The sequence below is a fragment of the Acartia tonsa genome, chromosome 6 (genome assembly GCF_053477335.1).
Source record: "Acartia tonsa isolate MP-2025a chromosome 6, ASM5347733v1, whole genome shotgun sequence".
In the NCBI taxonomy this organism is placed as follows: Eukaryota; Metazoa; Arthropoda; class Copepoda; order Calanoida; family Acartiidae; genus Acartia; species Acartia tonsa.
Window position 1 is genome coordinate 40,453,039 of NC_137265.1, and position 16,658 is coordinate 40,469,696.

The following is a 16,658-nucleotide window of genomic DNA, read 5'->3' on the forward strand; positions in this document are numbered from 1 at the left end:
AAGGGGCTACCCTGATTTAATTACAACAAAATAATAAATAAAAATAAAATCCATTAGATTAACTTTTTAAAATCTAAAAAATTTGTCAGTTTAAAATTTAAAGTGCTTGTATACGACGTACCTACACAGTTATATACACTAGGTATAAACAAATTAACTTGATTAAAAATGTTTATGAATAAAAAAGGTTGCAGAATAGAATGTCTCAAGGATATTTTTAGTTTTGTATTTAGATTTATGGTTCTAATTCTTAATTATATTTGGTCTAGTTACAAAAAATTTACTTTTTATTGATAAAGTCTTAATAAAACATATTTTGGAAAGTATCAGATAAAACAAATGGATATAATAAAATAAACTTATAAATGGCCCCCTTTTAAATAAAATTAAACAAGGATGACAACATCCATAAAAGCGAAGCTCTGAAATGGAAGGACAAACGAACATTAACACTTGTAGATTGTCAGAACTGAATTAGCAGAATATTAATGCATCAGTACAAACAATATTGTAAGTAAATTTGTTGCAAAACTGCATAAATAGATAATACTGTTTAAGGACATACTTAAATTTTTAGGACTTGTTTATAGACATGAAACATTTTTATGTTAATTCATTGATATATTATAAAGAATTAATTTTTAATTAGTTTTGATTGATAAAATCAAAACATGTAACTTTACTGTATACTAGCATACAATATTTATGACGCAAGACACTCTAAAAGCTGAGTATTTTACCCACAAAGGAAAGAAACATCATGATTCAGTAAAATTTATTGAATCCATAGTAAAAAATAAACTTTAAAATCCTAATAAAAATCGACGTGGGCAATTGTTCTTATTTTTGGCTTTGCAGTATGATTCTACAGGTGTCACAGTATGTTTTTTATATACCTTTCAAAAATAGTTTAAAAACAGTTTAATTTTCCATTTTAATATCCGTGGACAGCTTTCTATAATACAATGCAATAAATAACTATTCCAGTATGACTTCCAAACCAATTTATATCCGCTGAATAAGAACCGGTTCTAAGCCATACTGAAAAATCATGTTTAGCTTCATATTACAGTCAAATTTCCACATTTTCCCACAATTACTAAAATAAAAATCATAAATAATATGTCAGTTTTTATATCACAGGCCTTTATCACAAAACTGGTTTTAATCTTATAATTTTCCATTTTAGTATCCGCAGACAGCTGTCTATAATACAATGCAATAAATAACTAGTCCAGTATGGCTTCAAACTGATTTATATCCGATGGATTAGAACTGGCTCTAAGCAATACTGAAAAATCATGTTTATCTTCGTATTACAGTCAAATTTCCACAATTATTAAAATAAAAATCATAAAATTAATGTTAATTTTTTACCACAGGCCTTAGGCACATCAGGGCCCACAAAAATGGTTTTATTTGTATATTTTTTCATTATAAATAACTGTGGAAAGCTGTCTATAATACAATGCGATAAATATATATTCCAGTATAGCTTCAAACCGATTTATATAAGATGGATTAGAACTGGCTCTAAGCAATACTGAAAAATCATGTTTAGCTTTGTTTTACAGTCAAATTTCCAATTATTAAAATAGAAATCATAAAATAATGTTTAATTTTTTAGCATTGGTCTCAGGCACCTCAGGGCAAACAAAACTGGTTTCATTTGTATATTTTTTTATTCTAAATAACTGTGGAAAGCTGTCTATAATACAATGCGATAAATACCTATTCCAGTATGGCTTCCAAACCGATTTATATCCGCTGGATTAGAACCGGCTCTATGCAATACTGAAAAATAATGTTTAACTTGGTATTACAGTCAAATTTCCACAATTATTAAAATAAAAATCATAAAATTAATGCTAATTTTTTTACCACGGGCCTTAGACACCTCAGGGCCCACAAAACTGGTTTTATTTGTATATGTTTTCATTCTAAATAACCGTGGAAAGCTGTCTATAATATGAGGCGATAAATTGATTAATTTAAGCATGTTAGAGTTGTCCTATAATTTTCAAACTATGGATTTCCAGCCCAAAAGTTGTTGATCAACAGTGCAGTTACTCTTTAATTTATTTGCCTTGTGGCTTTTCTTGGATGTAATTAAATATCTAGGTTTACAATTCAAATATTATGCTTATTTTATTCTAAAATCTTTTAATCATTTTTAGTCTTTTAAAATCGCTAGGATTTGTAGTTGAACTTAAAAAAAGAGCGAATTATGAGATTTCCATTTTATTATTGTTATTATCATAAACCGGTTTCAAGATATCCAAGAAACCATAGAATTTCTTCTGCTACAACCATTTGACCTTCCCTGGTACACTGGAGAGAGTACCTCTCTCCCCCTTCTGGCGATTCCAGCTTCCGTGTCGCTGGGGCCCCCCCAAATTCTACACAGTGCCTAGGATGAGAGACTTTCCCTTTTCAGATGGAATCTTTTGGGTCCTCCACAACTTTACATATATGATCAAGGGATAGGATAGCCTAGCTGGCCTGGGTCCTTGCCAAAGAAGCTGGCCCCAACGTCATCAATTAAAATAAATTTCATCAAATAATATAAAGTTCTAATGCTGAGTCTTCCCTCCCCCCCCCCCCCCCGATGACCCCTTCGCCGCTCATTCCCCCCTCCGTCCGTACCCCATTCGACCCCATCCATAAAAACCGACAATTACTGTCAAAAGTATAATTTAAAGATGAATAAATAAACCCTTCTCTTACATCTACTTAATCAAACATAACCTAAACTGAGCATCATTTGTTGTCTAGATGCAATACAAATGGTATTTTTAAAAGTTTTCTTCAGTTTTGGTTTGTACTAAATTAGCTCTTATAATAATTTAAAGCTGGCAATATTATTCCTTTAATTATATTTTGTATGCATTAAGTAACAATAAATGTTTATAACGGACCTATTAATGATTATAAAGTACCATCACTTTCTATATTTTATTCTATATTTCTATAATTTTAATATTTTCAACAAATTTTAAAATTGTTATGAAAATTATAACACGCCTCTAATAACAATCAAAACAATAATAAAAAATAGAAATCAGCTGATGTGATGAACATTGAAGATTGAATTTATTTAAAAAGTAGCAAAAAAACTAATTTTGTTACAAAAAAAAGAAGCAAATACGTTTTATAGAAATTATGTATTGTTTTTAAGATTTTTAATATTTTTTTTAAGCATTAAAAATAGTTATTTTAAAAAAAGTTGTTAATTTTATTACGATCAACTCTTCCTATTTCATTGACGTCACAGGGTGTCGCACTTTTCAAAAGAGATACAAAAAAGGGACAAAATAGGCGGTCTCTCCTTGTTTCTCAGAAAGATATCTATGTCATTTTTATATTATGTAATAATTCCTAATAACTACATACTAAATACGTTTGTGAAATCATCGTTTTGAGAAAATCTATAAAAATGTTCAATCATATTCGTGATCACGTGAACGTTAGCCGTTCAATTTTCACAGAATAACAGTTTCCTTTCGTTTATACAAGTTGTGTTCTATAATTAATGAAAAACACATTAGATATACAAATAATACATTACAGACAATGTGACATACATACCGACAGGTGGACTTACAGAGTAGCTCCGTTGGCGTTTTCCCTCAAAGCTGCTTGTCAATCACAGAAAACCACCCGCCCTCACTTATATTGAAACAAAGAGGTAAAATACGGGAGATAGTAGTTTTTATTGTTAGTTTATTACATTAGGTTAGGTTATATTGGGTACTAAGTAGCCCCGCAGGGTTAGGGTACTGCAGAAATAGTCTCCGCAGGTAATAGGCATAAAAAAAACATGCTCCACTCCTTATTTTCAACTAATTTCATACATACATAAGAGTGGTAGGGGTTGTCAGTGCACGTTAGGCACTCAAAGAGAAAGAACCTCCGCTATACAAAAAAAACTTACTTTGTAGTATATTTGAAATGCTTGGTGACGATTGTGGGTGGCAGGGCGATTATGCTGCTCAATAGCCAGATTAAGAATATGGACACTAGGACCCGCCATTTGGGAGTCTTCGGCTCCAGCGGTTTTACTATAGCCTAAAAAACAAAGATGTATTAATAAAAGATAAATGAGCCATAACTTTATGAAAATAAAGTGAGTAATATATCTATTTGTCAAATATGTGATTATGCTGTAATTCTTCTTGCAAAAAATCTTTACTTTTAAATGACTATCAGTGGCGTGCTGTGAGGGCCTTAAATTAGATAAGCCTATAACTTTTTTCACCTCCTCATGATTTCATAGCCCCTTGATAGAATTCTGTGCACACTACTGTTGACAATAAAGTTTAGGGTAAAAGACAGACTGATCAGATTTTAAAACACTTAATAACGAACACAGTAATAGTGTCTGACTGATTATGACGTAACAAAAAAAATTAGCCAATGAGAGGCCGTTATTGACCAATGGTAAAATTTATAGTGGCCTCTCATTGGCTAATTTTTTTTGTTACGTCATAATCAGTCAGACACTATTACTGTGTTCCTTAATAACTTTAGGTATGAATGTATGAATTACAGTATAAAAATCATATTAAAAGACATACATAATCATTTTAAATACTATTTTATCACATATCATAGACAGCTTTCTGTTGATATTAAAATGCAAAAACTAAAGATTAAGACTTTTTTGTTAACCCCGAAGGTTCGGAATAACAAAAATGGTATTTATTTTAACATTCGTGGAACATTGCCTAATCCCGAGGATATTAATCGGTTTGGAGGCGATACTAGCAAAAATAATTCTACCTTTCTCCTATCAATAGTGATGGCAAGCAGGGTGAAGACACTGGCAGGTACAGTCACATAGGATAAAAATGTATTCACTTTGCAATACACAGACCCCAATCTCCACACCCTAAACAAATAATCTTAGTTATATCCTCGTTTCATAGAAATTTGGCACCTGAAATTAAAATAATGAGGAATTTTTTACAAAATTTTTGAAGATGAATAAAAGTCAGGGAGGGAGGGGACATTAGGCTGTTTTTTACACTAGTCCCCAAAGTGTTGGTTGATTAAGTTCAGTGTCGAAAAGTTTCAAGCACTAATTGGTATCTACAGAAGAGTTAATTTAGTGTAGTAACGTTGGGGATGTTGTACATCAATTTATCGTTCATTATCCCTGAATAAAAATACATATAGAGAGAGTGAGGAATGTAAAAGAATCTAATTCCTATAGAACCCAATATTGCATTAAATTGCTTGCTTGGTAGGCAAACTACATATACCAGAATATTTTATTTGGATAAAAGACCCCCCTCCCCCTCCCCCACGACCACTTTATCCTTAACTAGCGGCTTCGCCCCTAGCCTCTAGGGGGCTTTGCCCCATGAGATAATCTTTAATTTATGTGAAGTAGTTTCCCCAGAATTTTTTTTGGGGGGGGATTTTTCATTTTTGGGGGGGTTGGGGGTGTCACCCCCCCCCCCCCCCCAAGAAAATGGCTTAAAACCACCACAGGACCAATAGGGATATACCATAAAGGGTAAAATCCAATCGGTTCAGTGGTTACCGAGATCTTAAGGGACGGACGGACGGACAGACAGACAGACAGACATCAAGCTACTTTGTATTATTAGATAATGTTATGGAGAGTAAAAGATAACGTATGTATACTGTATAGTGAAACCTTTTCGGAAGATTTGGTCCCTATAGATCTAGGAATCCCCATAGAGACAAGAGACATTCTTTAGATAGACACGGCAGGTTGGGGGATTTAGTAAAACAAAAGCGTTATAATAGATTTTCCTCTTCAAATTAATCTAAACCAAATTAAAGCAAACACTTAACATCAGGGTAGCTTCCTAGGGTTTTAAAACTGCGTATTAATTTGGGTTAGTAACGCAGATGCTCTATCATTAAAGTTAATATGTTATAGTTAGTGGCGTGCACTGCGATTAACAAGGGGGGTGGAATACCATCAAAAGTTGAAAAAGAGGAAGGCTGGCCTCCCCAATATTGACACCCCTCTACACCCCATTATCGCAAGCCACTGATTACAATTATTTAAGTAGAAGATTTATTATTTCTTTAGTGTTTGATTAAGTTTTATTTGACTTGTCTAAAATTTCGACCACTAAAAGTTAAATAGTAACTTCTATAGTATATAAACATTATTCGATTTGTGGTAGCACAGTTACTCTACACTAAAGTATGTCTGAACGTCTATAGGTATCGTAAAAGTACTTTAGCTTATGATGTATTTGGGTTATTTTGGTAATTTTGTTTAAATTTTTTTTTTCTATTATATTTTCTTTTTTTGCTCTTTTTATCAATAACAATTTACTGTTCTTTTCCATATAGGCAATTGACAAATCTCAACGTACTGCCTTACTTATGTGCATTAGTTTTATTTTCGTGCTAATTCTTTAAATTTATTCTCTGTAAAATAAAATTAGATGATTCCCCCGGTACTAAATTGCGTAAATTTTTGTCAGAGTGTGCAAATATTTTAACAACAATGTTTATAATGTGCCACAAATTTTGCCAATGTCCTATTTTGTTGCCACCGGGCCACCCAATTTTGCCGTATTTATAACTATTCAGGGGGAGGATACCTACGTCCTTTCAATAAATATTGCGCCTGGAATGATACACGGATACAAACTAAATTTTTCTATCAAACTAAAATTGAAAAATATAGAAGACTAAGGCTAAGGGCGAAGCAGTAATTATTCACGAGAAGCTTTAAAAAGATATGATAACACATTTTAGTAGAAAAGCTTAAAGAAATACATATAAATATTAAAGTTTTAAGACAAATTCAAACAAGAATAGTTTAAATGAAAAAAAGATAACTGTCAGTTCATCCAAAATAACGTCAGAAATTATTTTCGTGTAATTAAACCTTAAAAATTTTAAAATTCTAATAAATGGCCAAGATACTCAAAATTTCAAAAAGACGAACGTGTGGATATTCCCTATTTGTAAGGTTGTTACGCTTCCATCTCCTTATAGAGTACATTGACTCTTGACTCATGCAATATGTTATGTAAATAATCTTAAAATATTCAGTAACAGGTTCAAAAGAGTGTAACAAAATAAATTACATAAATGTTGAACAAATTTCCCAACAAACTATTTTACTATATATTGCGTTGGTACAGGAAAAACAGACAAAAAAATTGTTCCAAGTTTGGGCTTCATTTTCTTCTTCTTGAGTTATTTATTAGTAGAATTTAATTCACTTTGTGTGTCTGTCCGTCCGTCCGTTAGTTCATAAAGTGATTTTCTCGGCAGCTTTTCCAGATATACAGATGATTTGTGTATAGTTTCTTTCTCTTAAGGGGCGTTTCGTAGTATTCACAGAAGATTTTCTCCTATTTCTAGCCCCTGCGGAGGGATCTAAACCTGCGGTGCCAATTGCCTAACCCTTCGGGGCAATCACCTAACCTATCCTAAAATAACCTATTAAAAGCTACTGTGAAAATACGACGAAACGATCCTTAAGAGGCGTTGCCACGAAAGGGAATGATTTTTTGCGAAGATTGACTATACCAATGAGCAAAGCATCTAATATGAAATTTCTGTCTGTTGGTTTGTCAGTCATGCTCCAAAAATACAAATATTTCAACATATAAAAACATGGGTGAAAGGTTTTTTTTGTCTACGATTTTATTTTAAAAAGCGAAGCTTTTCTATAATTAGGGTCGGTCCGTCCGTCCGTCCGTACGTCCGTCCGTCCGAGATAGTTAGCTTTTAGAGGTTAATTTTGGCATGTTAGAATTCTCCTATTGATTTCAAACTTTGCATGGTGATTGCCGTATTAGTTAGGTACGATTTAGAAAGCGTAGCAACTCTATAATCATTACCAGAATGTCCGTACGTCCATTTTAAACATGTTGATTTTTTAAAATTTTTAACAACAAATTTGTATGTGACCTAATTATCCGATTGGTCTGATTTTTGGTATACTGATTCCTAGGACAATAAAGTACAATATTATAAGCGAAGCAACTCTATAATCAAGTCCTTAAAATGTAAGTATGTCCATAAACATTATCCTGTATCAAGCAGTTTTTCAACAAATTTACTTACAATTTTGCTTTGACTCTTATACATTTACATTCTGATTATTCAGTTCTGACATTATACAAGTGTTAATGTCCGTTTGTCCTACCATTTCAGAGCTTCGCTTTTATGGATGTTGTCATCCTTGTTGATTTATGACCCCTGCACACAAATCTTCTCTTTATACAAATTTGCTTGTTATTCCATTCACGCATCTTCTGGATATTTTCATCCATGTTTTTATTTAGTTTATCAACTGTAAAACTAAAAAGTATTTAGATGTGAAACATTTAGTGCATCGTGGCAGGTATGTGACTATTTTGCGTTGTAGAAACGTTTTATATATAAACCTGAGCTGGATCTTTAAATCATTTTAGTGGTGAGCCGGATCGGGGTGAGCCGAATTTTAGCCAATCACAGCTCGGCATATCATAAAATGCTGTGCTCTCATTGGTGGAAAGTTGGCTCACCCCGATCTGGCTCACAACTAAAATGATTTAAAGATCCAGCTCTGTTCTTTCGTTCATTTGTTTAAAACTTTAGGGAATTTATTGAATTATATTGGAAGGTACAAACAAGTGGTCAAACTTTTTCACTAATTATTTTTATCTAGAGAAGGCTAATTTTATTTAACATTATTACAGGTTAATAATAATTTACTCTCCAATATCTTATCCCTTAAGACACCGGAGCTTGTAATAGTTATTTCTTTCATCGTATTATAAACAGCTTTCCGCGGATATAGAATGTACAATTATAAGATTAAAACCAGTTTTTTAAGCCCCGAGGTGCCGAAGGCACGGGCTAAAAAAACTGGTTTTAATCTTATGATTGTACATTTTTATATTCGTAGAAAGCTGGATATAATACGATGCTAGACATAGTTTTTTCGTATGGATGAGAACCGGTTCCTATCCACCGGTTTCGAATGAATACGAGAAAACCTTTAAACGATATGGATCTCGGAAGGCATCTGCCATTCCCTTCTTGTTTTAATCCGCTTTAAAAAGTAACAGTGTGTTTGTATTTCTGTCTGTCTGTGTGTACCAAAGGATCTTGCTTGCCGCTGGGTCGATATGGTTCTCCTTTACAGTGAAGATTCTTTTAGGTCCAGGAAAGGTTTTTCTCGTATTTATTCGAATCCGGTGGATAGGAACCGGTCCTCATCCATACAAACAACTATGTCCAGCATCGTATTATATCCATCTTTCTACGAATATAAAAATGTACTATCATAAGATTAAAACCAGTTTTTGTTAGGCGGTGCCTTCGGCTCCTCGGGGCTAAAAAACTGGTTTTAATATTATAATTGTACATTTTATATCCGCGAAAAGCTGTTTATAATACGAGGCGAGAAATAACTATTAAATGATAAAAATCGAGTATAAAAAAATCCTCCAAAAAAAGAGTAGGGGCGTAACCGGTAGTATTAAAATAAGAAAGTGTTACATTATGTTTGTTTAACTTAAGCAAAGTGTTTGATGTAGATTAGAGGTTTTGACCAAAAAAAGGTTTTACTTTTTTGATTAAATTTAATTGAGTTTTTATTAAAACACTCTAAAATCAAATCTTTATTTCTTACCAAAGAACCAAAAATCATTTAAAATACATAATATTGAAATGTCAAAAATGAGTTATTTAAGCAAACAAAATTTAGCATAAATGGATATTTAAATCCCAAGGTATTAAATGATCGAGCGTTAGCTCATCATTTAATACCGAGGGATTTAAATATCCATTTATGCTAAATTTTGTTTGCTTAAATAACATTCTATTGCAACAAAAAGGTGATGTTAGCAAATAATTTCTTGAATAAAATCATAAAACGTTTTTTCATTTAATTTTCATTTTTTTCACTGTTGTGTTTTCATTTGACATTAAAAATAAAAATCATAAAAAATCTTCCAAATCAAAGAGAAAAAATCTTCGAATTATTGGTCAATTTAAGTTCAAAGATTTTTTTTATTGTAAAAAGTTAATTTTTTAAAAATATTTTAGAAAAAAAATCTTCTAACAAAAAAAAATTATCATAATCCAAGATGGCGTCAATACATGTAAAATAATATTTTCAAAACAAAAAATTAAAACTTGAATATCTTTTTTTACAGATTGAATTTCAAAAATCGGTCTGACAGTTTTTCCAAAGTCAGTATGATCTATCGAATGAAAAAGGTTTGAAACTGATAGAACATTTCTTTATACTAAAACATATTTTTTCTTTGTTTTTTCCCACACTTCCAAAAAATAAAATTCAATGAAAATTAAATGGTTCCCACGTTAAAAAAAGTTCCCACGGGTCCTAAAAATGAAATTAAATGAAAAACATATGTATCATTTAAATGAAAATTAAATGGTTCCCACGCTCAAAAAATTTTCACACACATGAAATTCTTGAAAAAACTTAATTAATTGAATATTTAAACAAACTGAATATCGCGTTTTTTGCAATGGAATGATTCTTTTAACCCTAATGCTACGAATTGAAATATCAATTAAATTTCAATTTTAAAGCCTCTTTGAAGATTTATATAAATCTTAGTGTTCTTTACAAAAGGTCATTAAATTTCTTATTTGTACATATATTTCTAAGTTACATCTAAATTTGTTTCAAGGGAATAATTAATTATGTTCAGTTTTCATCAGTAGAGCAACAATAACAAGAACTTGATTTTAGAGTTACTTCGGTTATAACATTACACTTTGTTGTCCTAGGAATCAACATACCAAAAATCAGATCAATCGGATGATTAGATCACATAAAAATTTGTTATTAAAAAAGTAAAGGAATCAACATGTTTAAAATGGGCGTACGGACATTCTTGTAATGATTATAGAGTTGCTACGCTTTCTAAATCGTACCTAACTACTAAAGGAATCACCATGCAATGATTGAAATCGATAGGACAATTCTAACATGCCTAAATTAACGAAAAAAGCTATCCATCTGTGACGGACGTGCGGACGGTCGTACGGACCGACCCTAATTGTAGAAAAGCTTCGCTTTGAACAAGCTAACAAAATCCTATAGTAAAGTATTAGGATCAGTGTGTGTCTGTCTGTGTGTACTTTCCCCCTCCCTCAAGGGTCCCTAAAGCCTCTATGGGCGTAGTCGATATTGTCAAATAAAGTAATATATGTAAATTACTAATTTTTACTTTTATTATAAATTGAAGCACAATGTTTTCAAAGAGTGGCCAAAAAATAGTTCCCTATTTGTAAAGTAGTAGCGCTGCAGAAAAAAAATTCATCCGTTATTAACAATTCAATATTGATGTACTTTTCAAGATGCATGGAAAATGTAGAGTCCGATTCTGGACAGTAAAAATTCTGAATAAATGGTTTTTTGTGTTTGAATTAAAAAACATCTTTAAGAAACTTTTTGTTTTTTGGCCTTGCGCTTTTTAAACTAGTACATTCTCAAACTACTGTCAACTATGTCTATAACAAAAAATCTAGCCATTATTGAATTATATTACCAAGAACAATAACAAAAATCTAACATTATTTTTGTTACAATTTTTTGATAAAATGTAACACAGTAATATTATAAAGCATCTTATTACATATCTAGTAAATGTACTGATAATTATTAAAGCTTTAGCAATTTCTAGAGCATATCGGTTTCGAGCCTAATTAGTTTTTCATGTCTGGTTTTTGTGCGGATTTATTTATGTACAAGTAAACTCTAGTTATAGAGATGCTGCGCTACCATTAATACTTTATGTAAATAATACGTTTTCCAATAAATTATAACATGCAATAAAGATTATTTCATATTATCAAAACCCATCTACTTTATAACTAGGGTATATCTAGAGCAATGACATCCAAAGGGGGCGTTAAAGCGTGTTTACCCCCTCCCCCCCTCAACTCCCCAATATCTATAGGGTATTTCTGTAGTCACTTAGATTAAATTTTGTAGAGTTCTACAGTCTTCTCCATTCAGATTATTGTTTAAAATAATACTTAGTAAGACTGCTTTTGCCACGCTGTTTTTAAACAAAACTGACTTTGTTAATTTAAGTACAAAATGGTCAAAATACATAAGATAAATAAAAAAATGCATATACACTTTAAGAGATAATACGTTTGGTTAACTGAGCTGGATCTTTAAATCATTTTAGTGGTGAGCCAGATCTAGGTGAGTAGAATTTCAGCCAATCACAGCGCGGCATTTCATAAAATGCTGTGCTTTCATTGGTGGAAAGCTGGCTCACCACTAAAATGATTGAAAGATCCAGCTTTGAGAAGTTGTGATACAAAAATGACGTAGTTTAAGTGGTGTGTAGTGTAATAATTATTTAAAACACAGCTCCGATTCGTTTCCATTATGTAAAAAAAAAGGGTGACACTAAATTAAGTAGGTGAGTAGTTTTTTTGTTTGTTTGATTATTAATTTGGGTAAAGTTATGTAAGATTATATTGGGTTTTGGGATGAAGTAAACAAGTTAAAAGATGAAAGTAAGAGAGACCAATATATTTTTAACATAAATAAAGATTATTGACAAATTTTTGGCTTGAGATTAGAGAGTTTTTACATGAAGTTTGAGTATGCCTTACAGTCAGGCTGACCAACACACCAACCAACATACTGAATTTTAGAGTAGTGTGCTAATACTGATATATGAAGATGGTAAAAGTGTCTCCTAAGAAATTGAACAAATGTTACACATTTGGCCAAACTATTTCGACTGATGTTATATTAGAATGAAATATGACATCAATCAGGAACCTTTGGCCAAGTTTTTTTTTTAAATTTATCCTCTTTATCAGTAAACACTTTCAACAGCTTCTTAAAATGTCTAACCTGTCTCTCATGAATATAAATGAAGGAATACAGTTGAGAGTTGCCATCATAAGATCTGCCAGGGTTAAATTAAATAGGAAATAGTTTGTAACACTCCACATACTGCGGTGAGCTGAAATTAAAACAAATAAAATTTATTTTAAATTTTTTTTTTTAAATGGTTTCAAAAAGTGTGTGTCATATTGGAAAGAGATTTTTTGACGCTGCTCATCTTGTAGGGCTTTTTTCAAAACTACTGAAAAATAGATTGTACATATCTTAGGTTACTAATATTAAGTCATTATTTTAAAATAAAAGGAAAATTTTTTGTTGGCTTCTTAGTATGATATTCAAACGTTAGTCAATTTGGACATATTTATATTTCATATGATTATTTAAGCTTGTTTACGTACCTAATATATTAAAATGCTTTACAATATAAATATATATATATTTACTATAACAAATACCTCTTACAAGTGTCAAATCCATACACGTTTAGATATTTAAGTATGAATAAACAAAAAATAGTTAGGATATGTAAGTATACTTGTGTTTGTAACTGTAATTTATCCAGAACTTTCAAGAATATATTAGCTTTTCAAATATATTAACATTTACTAATTAAAAAGTAGAAGCAAGCACACAAGTACCCTCTATTACACTAAAAATCCCACCCTTTTTTAAAAAATAAATTAAGAATTAGAGAATGTAGGAGTTTTGTTTGTTTAGATAGGTTATATTGGGACGGTACTGGGGCTTTACAGGTGTAGAAACTGCAGGGTTAAAGCCCCCAAAGTGGCTAAGCCTATAAAAAAAAATGACTATCCCCCCTTTAATTTTAATTTTCATCAAACATAAGTGGGGGGTAGGGGAGGGGAATCAGTGCTCAGTCACTTGTGAGAAATCTCCAAAAAGTATCTGTGCTGCTAATGAATATTTACCTAAAATTATCCAGAGAACAATAGCATTTCCAACTATAGCAATTACTATTATAAGAGAGAACAGGATTGTCCAAATCATCTGTACAACACATAGTTATATTTTAATGACACAACCCAATCTGTCCCGATTTTGTATCACTTTGAAAAGTGCGATTCCAGTTACGTCATATACGTTTTAGGAAAGAAAAAGGGAAGGGGGGAAGAAAATCTCTTCAAAAGACATGGGAGAAAAGGGAAGAGATTTTCTTCCCCCCTTCCCTTTTTATATGACGTCACAGGAATCGCACTTTTCAAAAGTGATACAAAATCGGGACAGATTGGGTTGTGTCCATTTTAATCAAGAATTTTTCTTCTCAAAAATATCTACATTGTTTTATAAATAAAAGGCTATATTATCAATCTTTAAATATAATTATAGTTGGTAAACCCTTTCTTTCCCGTAGGCTTAAATTTATTATTATGTTTTATTGATCTAAAGGTTGAAAGATTTTTACCTTTTACAAAATATTCTCTTTAATTAGAATGATGATTTTTGGGACAATATTCTTTTTCATGAGTTCAATAAATTCAATCACATTCAGACAGAAAAATGGTCAATTTGTGAAACTTTTTATGGAAACTGAATTATTCTAGATTGTTATTAGGTCTGTAAAACAAAAAAGTTGTGATTGAAAACTTTTTAAATTTCCTCTGTAAAACTTGTCCAGTCTAATTTATTCTTTAAGTTTATCAACATTTGAATGGAAAGTTTAAATAATATATACATTTAAATTCTAAAGCACAAATCTAGAATTTTACTTTAACAACAGTAACCTTTATGTATACTAGCAGCTGCGCTCCTATCATCTAGGATATTTGTATTTGAAGGAGTAATGAAAATAGCCTAAAACCAAACTATAATTTGAAAACTAAACTATTTAAAACCACCCGAAGACCTATAAGAAGCTTCCTTGAAATGAAGAACTCAATCAGATTAGTAGATATCGAAATCTTAAGCTTAAAACACATTACTACTTTATATAAATTACTAGCGGCTTCGCCCCTAGCCTCTAGGTGCTTTGCTCCAAGAGGTGATCAAAAAAAAATTGGCGAAAGAACCAAGGAAATCTTCAGCAAGAAAATAGCCTAAAACCACCACAGGACCAGTAGGTATATACCCTGATACCCTAAAGAGTAGAGATCTTAAGGGACGGACAGACGGACAGACATCATTCTACTTTGTATTATAGATACCCAAAGTTTGAACTGGACTTGTTTATTGTTTATGTCCTATAAATGATAGGTAACTATGGTTTCCTGGTTAGTGGTCCACTGCGTCTCCTTCAAGGTTCTGAAAAAAAGGATAGTTTAAATTAGTATAATAAAACATAGCTGTCTATAGTGCCCTAGCAAAATGAAATGGGGATAGATGTCACTGCTTTTGGCCTACCTATTCTGTTGACATCAGGAAATACCCTATACCCCATCTCTTTTCTAGGGGGTTTCGTTCCCCATTTCCTTTCTCTTTGCCTCTACTATGACATCAATAGAATAGGTAGGCCAAAAGCTGTGACATCTATCCCCATTTTCCGTTTTCAGATTAAACAGCTGGAGGTTTCTTCCATTACCATTTTCATGGGAGAGTTGACCTATTCCTCAATAATAGCATAACAACTGTCCTTATTCATTAAGTATAAATATCTGACTTGTCAAGCAGTTACAGATATCTTTAGTCTATTTTCAACTGCATCCCTATAATCTACAGAATATAAAGAAGAACGGATAGAAAATAGCCTATTACCACTCTAGGCTTTCCTACTTAATGAAGAGCTCAATTTGGTCAGTGGTTACCGAGATCTTTTTACACTAAAAACAAAAAATGTAACAATTTTTTATCTTAAAGAAATGTTATACTTACATGTTTCTATTATACATTTCACAGTACAATGACAAACTTGTATGCATGGTGGGATTTGTCATGTTAAACAGCTCCTCATTCATCCCCCCAATACTTTCCACAACTGGAGTGCTCTCATTTACAGTCTCAAGTAGTGAGATTGTCACATTTAGTACTGGAGATTCTGTGACATCCATCATGGCGCTTTTTTTCTGGCGTCTTTTTTGAGATTTTCTCTTTTTTAAAATTTTAGGTAATAATTTCTGTATACATCATTAAACTATAAGTATGATTTAATTTCATTTTATCTTCTTTCATATCAAATTGTAATGAACAAGAACATTTTAAAGCATTTATAATCTGAAAATAGTTATTTCTCGCATCGTATTATAAACAGCTTTCCGCGGATATAGAATGTACAATTATAAGATTAGAACTAGTTTTTTTTAGCCCCGAGGTGCCGAAGGCGCGGGCTAAAAAACTGGTTTTAATCTTATGATTGTACATTTTTATATTCGTAGAAAGCTGGATATAATACGATGCTAGACATAGTTTTTTCGTATGGATGAGAACCGGTTCCTATCCACCGGATTCGAATAAATACGAGAAAAAGATTTATTTATTCCTGGTTATATCAATTCTAAAGTTTCCACACTGAACTAACTAACCAATATGTAAGTTTATCATGATAGAGCTGTATTTATCTTGCAAGTTATGAAAGTTAACAAGAATGACAACATCTTTATTGCTAAGTTATTCTTCTCAGGAGGCTTCGTTCAAATTCCCCCCCCCCCCCCCATTTCCCCCTAAAAAATCCATATAGACTTGTATGATTAATTGTTTGCAAGAAATACTTGGGATATCCAGTAAAAAAAAACAACTTGATCCAATGAATTTTTACGCTTACATTGGATGAAGGGTTATTTTAGGATCAAATTTTGTACATAGAGTTTCATAAATGTGTTCTAAAACAATTTTCAAACAGCGTTTAGTGTCCAATAAAAAA

General features: G+C 31.7%; 1 protein-coding gene across 1 annotated transcript in view; it reads right to left on the reverse strand.

Annotated features, from left to right (window-relative positions):
- The window catches only part of LOC145323107 (tachykinin-like peptides receptor 86C), a 69,914-nt gene extending 53,845 nt beyond the window's left edge, over positions 1–16,069 (reverse strand). The window contains exons 1-6 of the mRNA XM_080165492.1: positions 15,674–16,069; positions 15,073–15,106; positions 13,777–13,855; positions 12,854–12,965; positions 4,783–4,891; positions 3,935–4,068 (exon numbers count right to left, since the gene is read on the reverse strand). Of these exons, the coding sequence (XP_080021618.1) occupies positions 3,935–4,068; positions 4,783–4,891; positions 12,854–12,965; positions 13,777–13,855; positions 15,073–15,106; positions 15,674–15,852 (647 nt within the window). The 5' untranslated portion in view covers positions 15,853–16,069. The remainder of the gene's footprint in view (positions 1–3,934; positions 4,069–4,782; positions 4,892–12,853; positions 12,966–13,776; positions 13,856–15,072; positions 15,107–15,673) is intronic.
- Between the last annotated feature and the right edge of the window lie 589 nt (positions 16,070–16,658).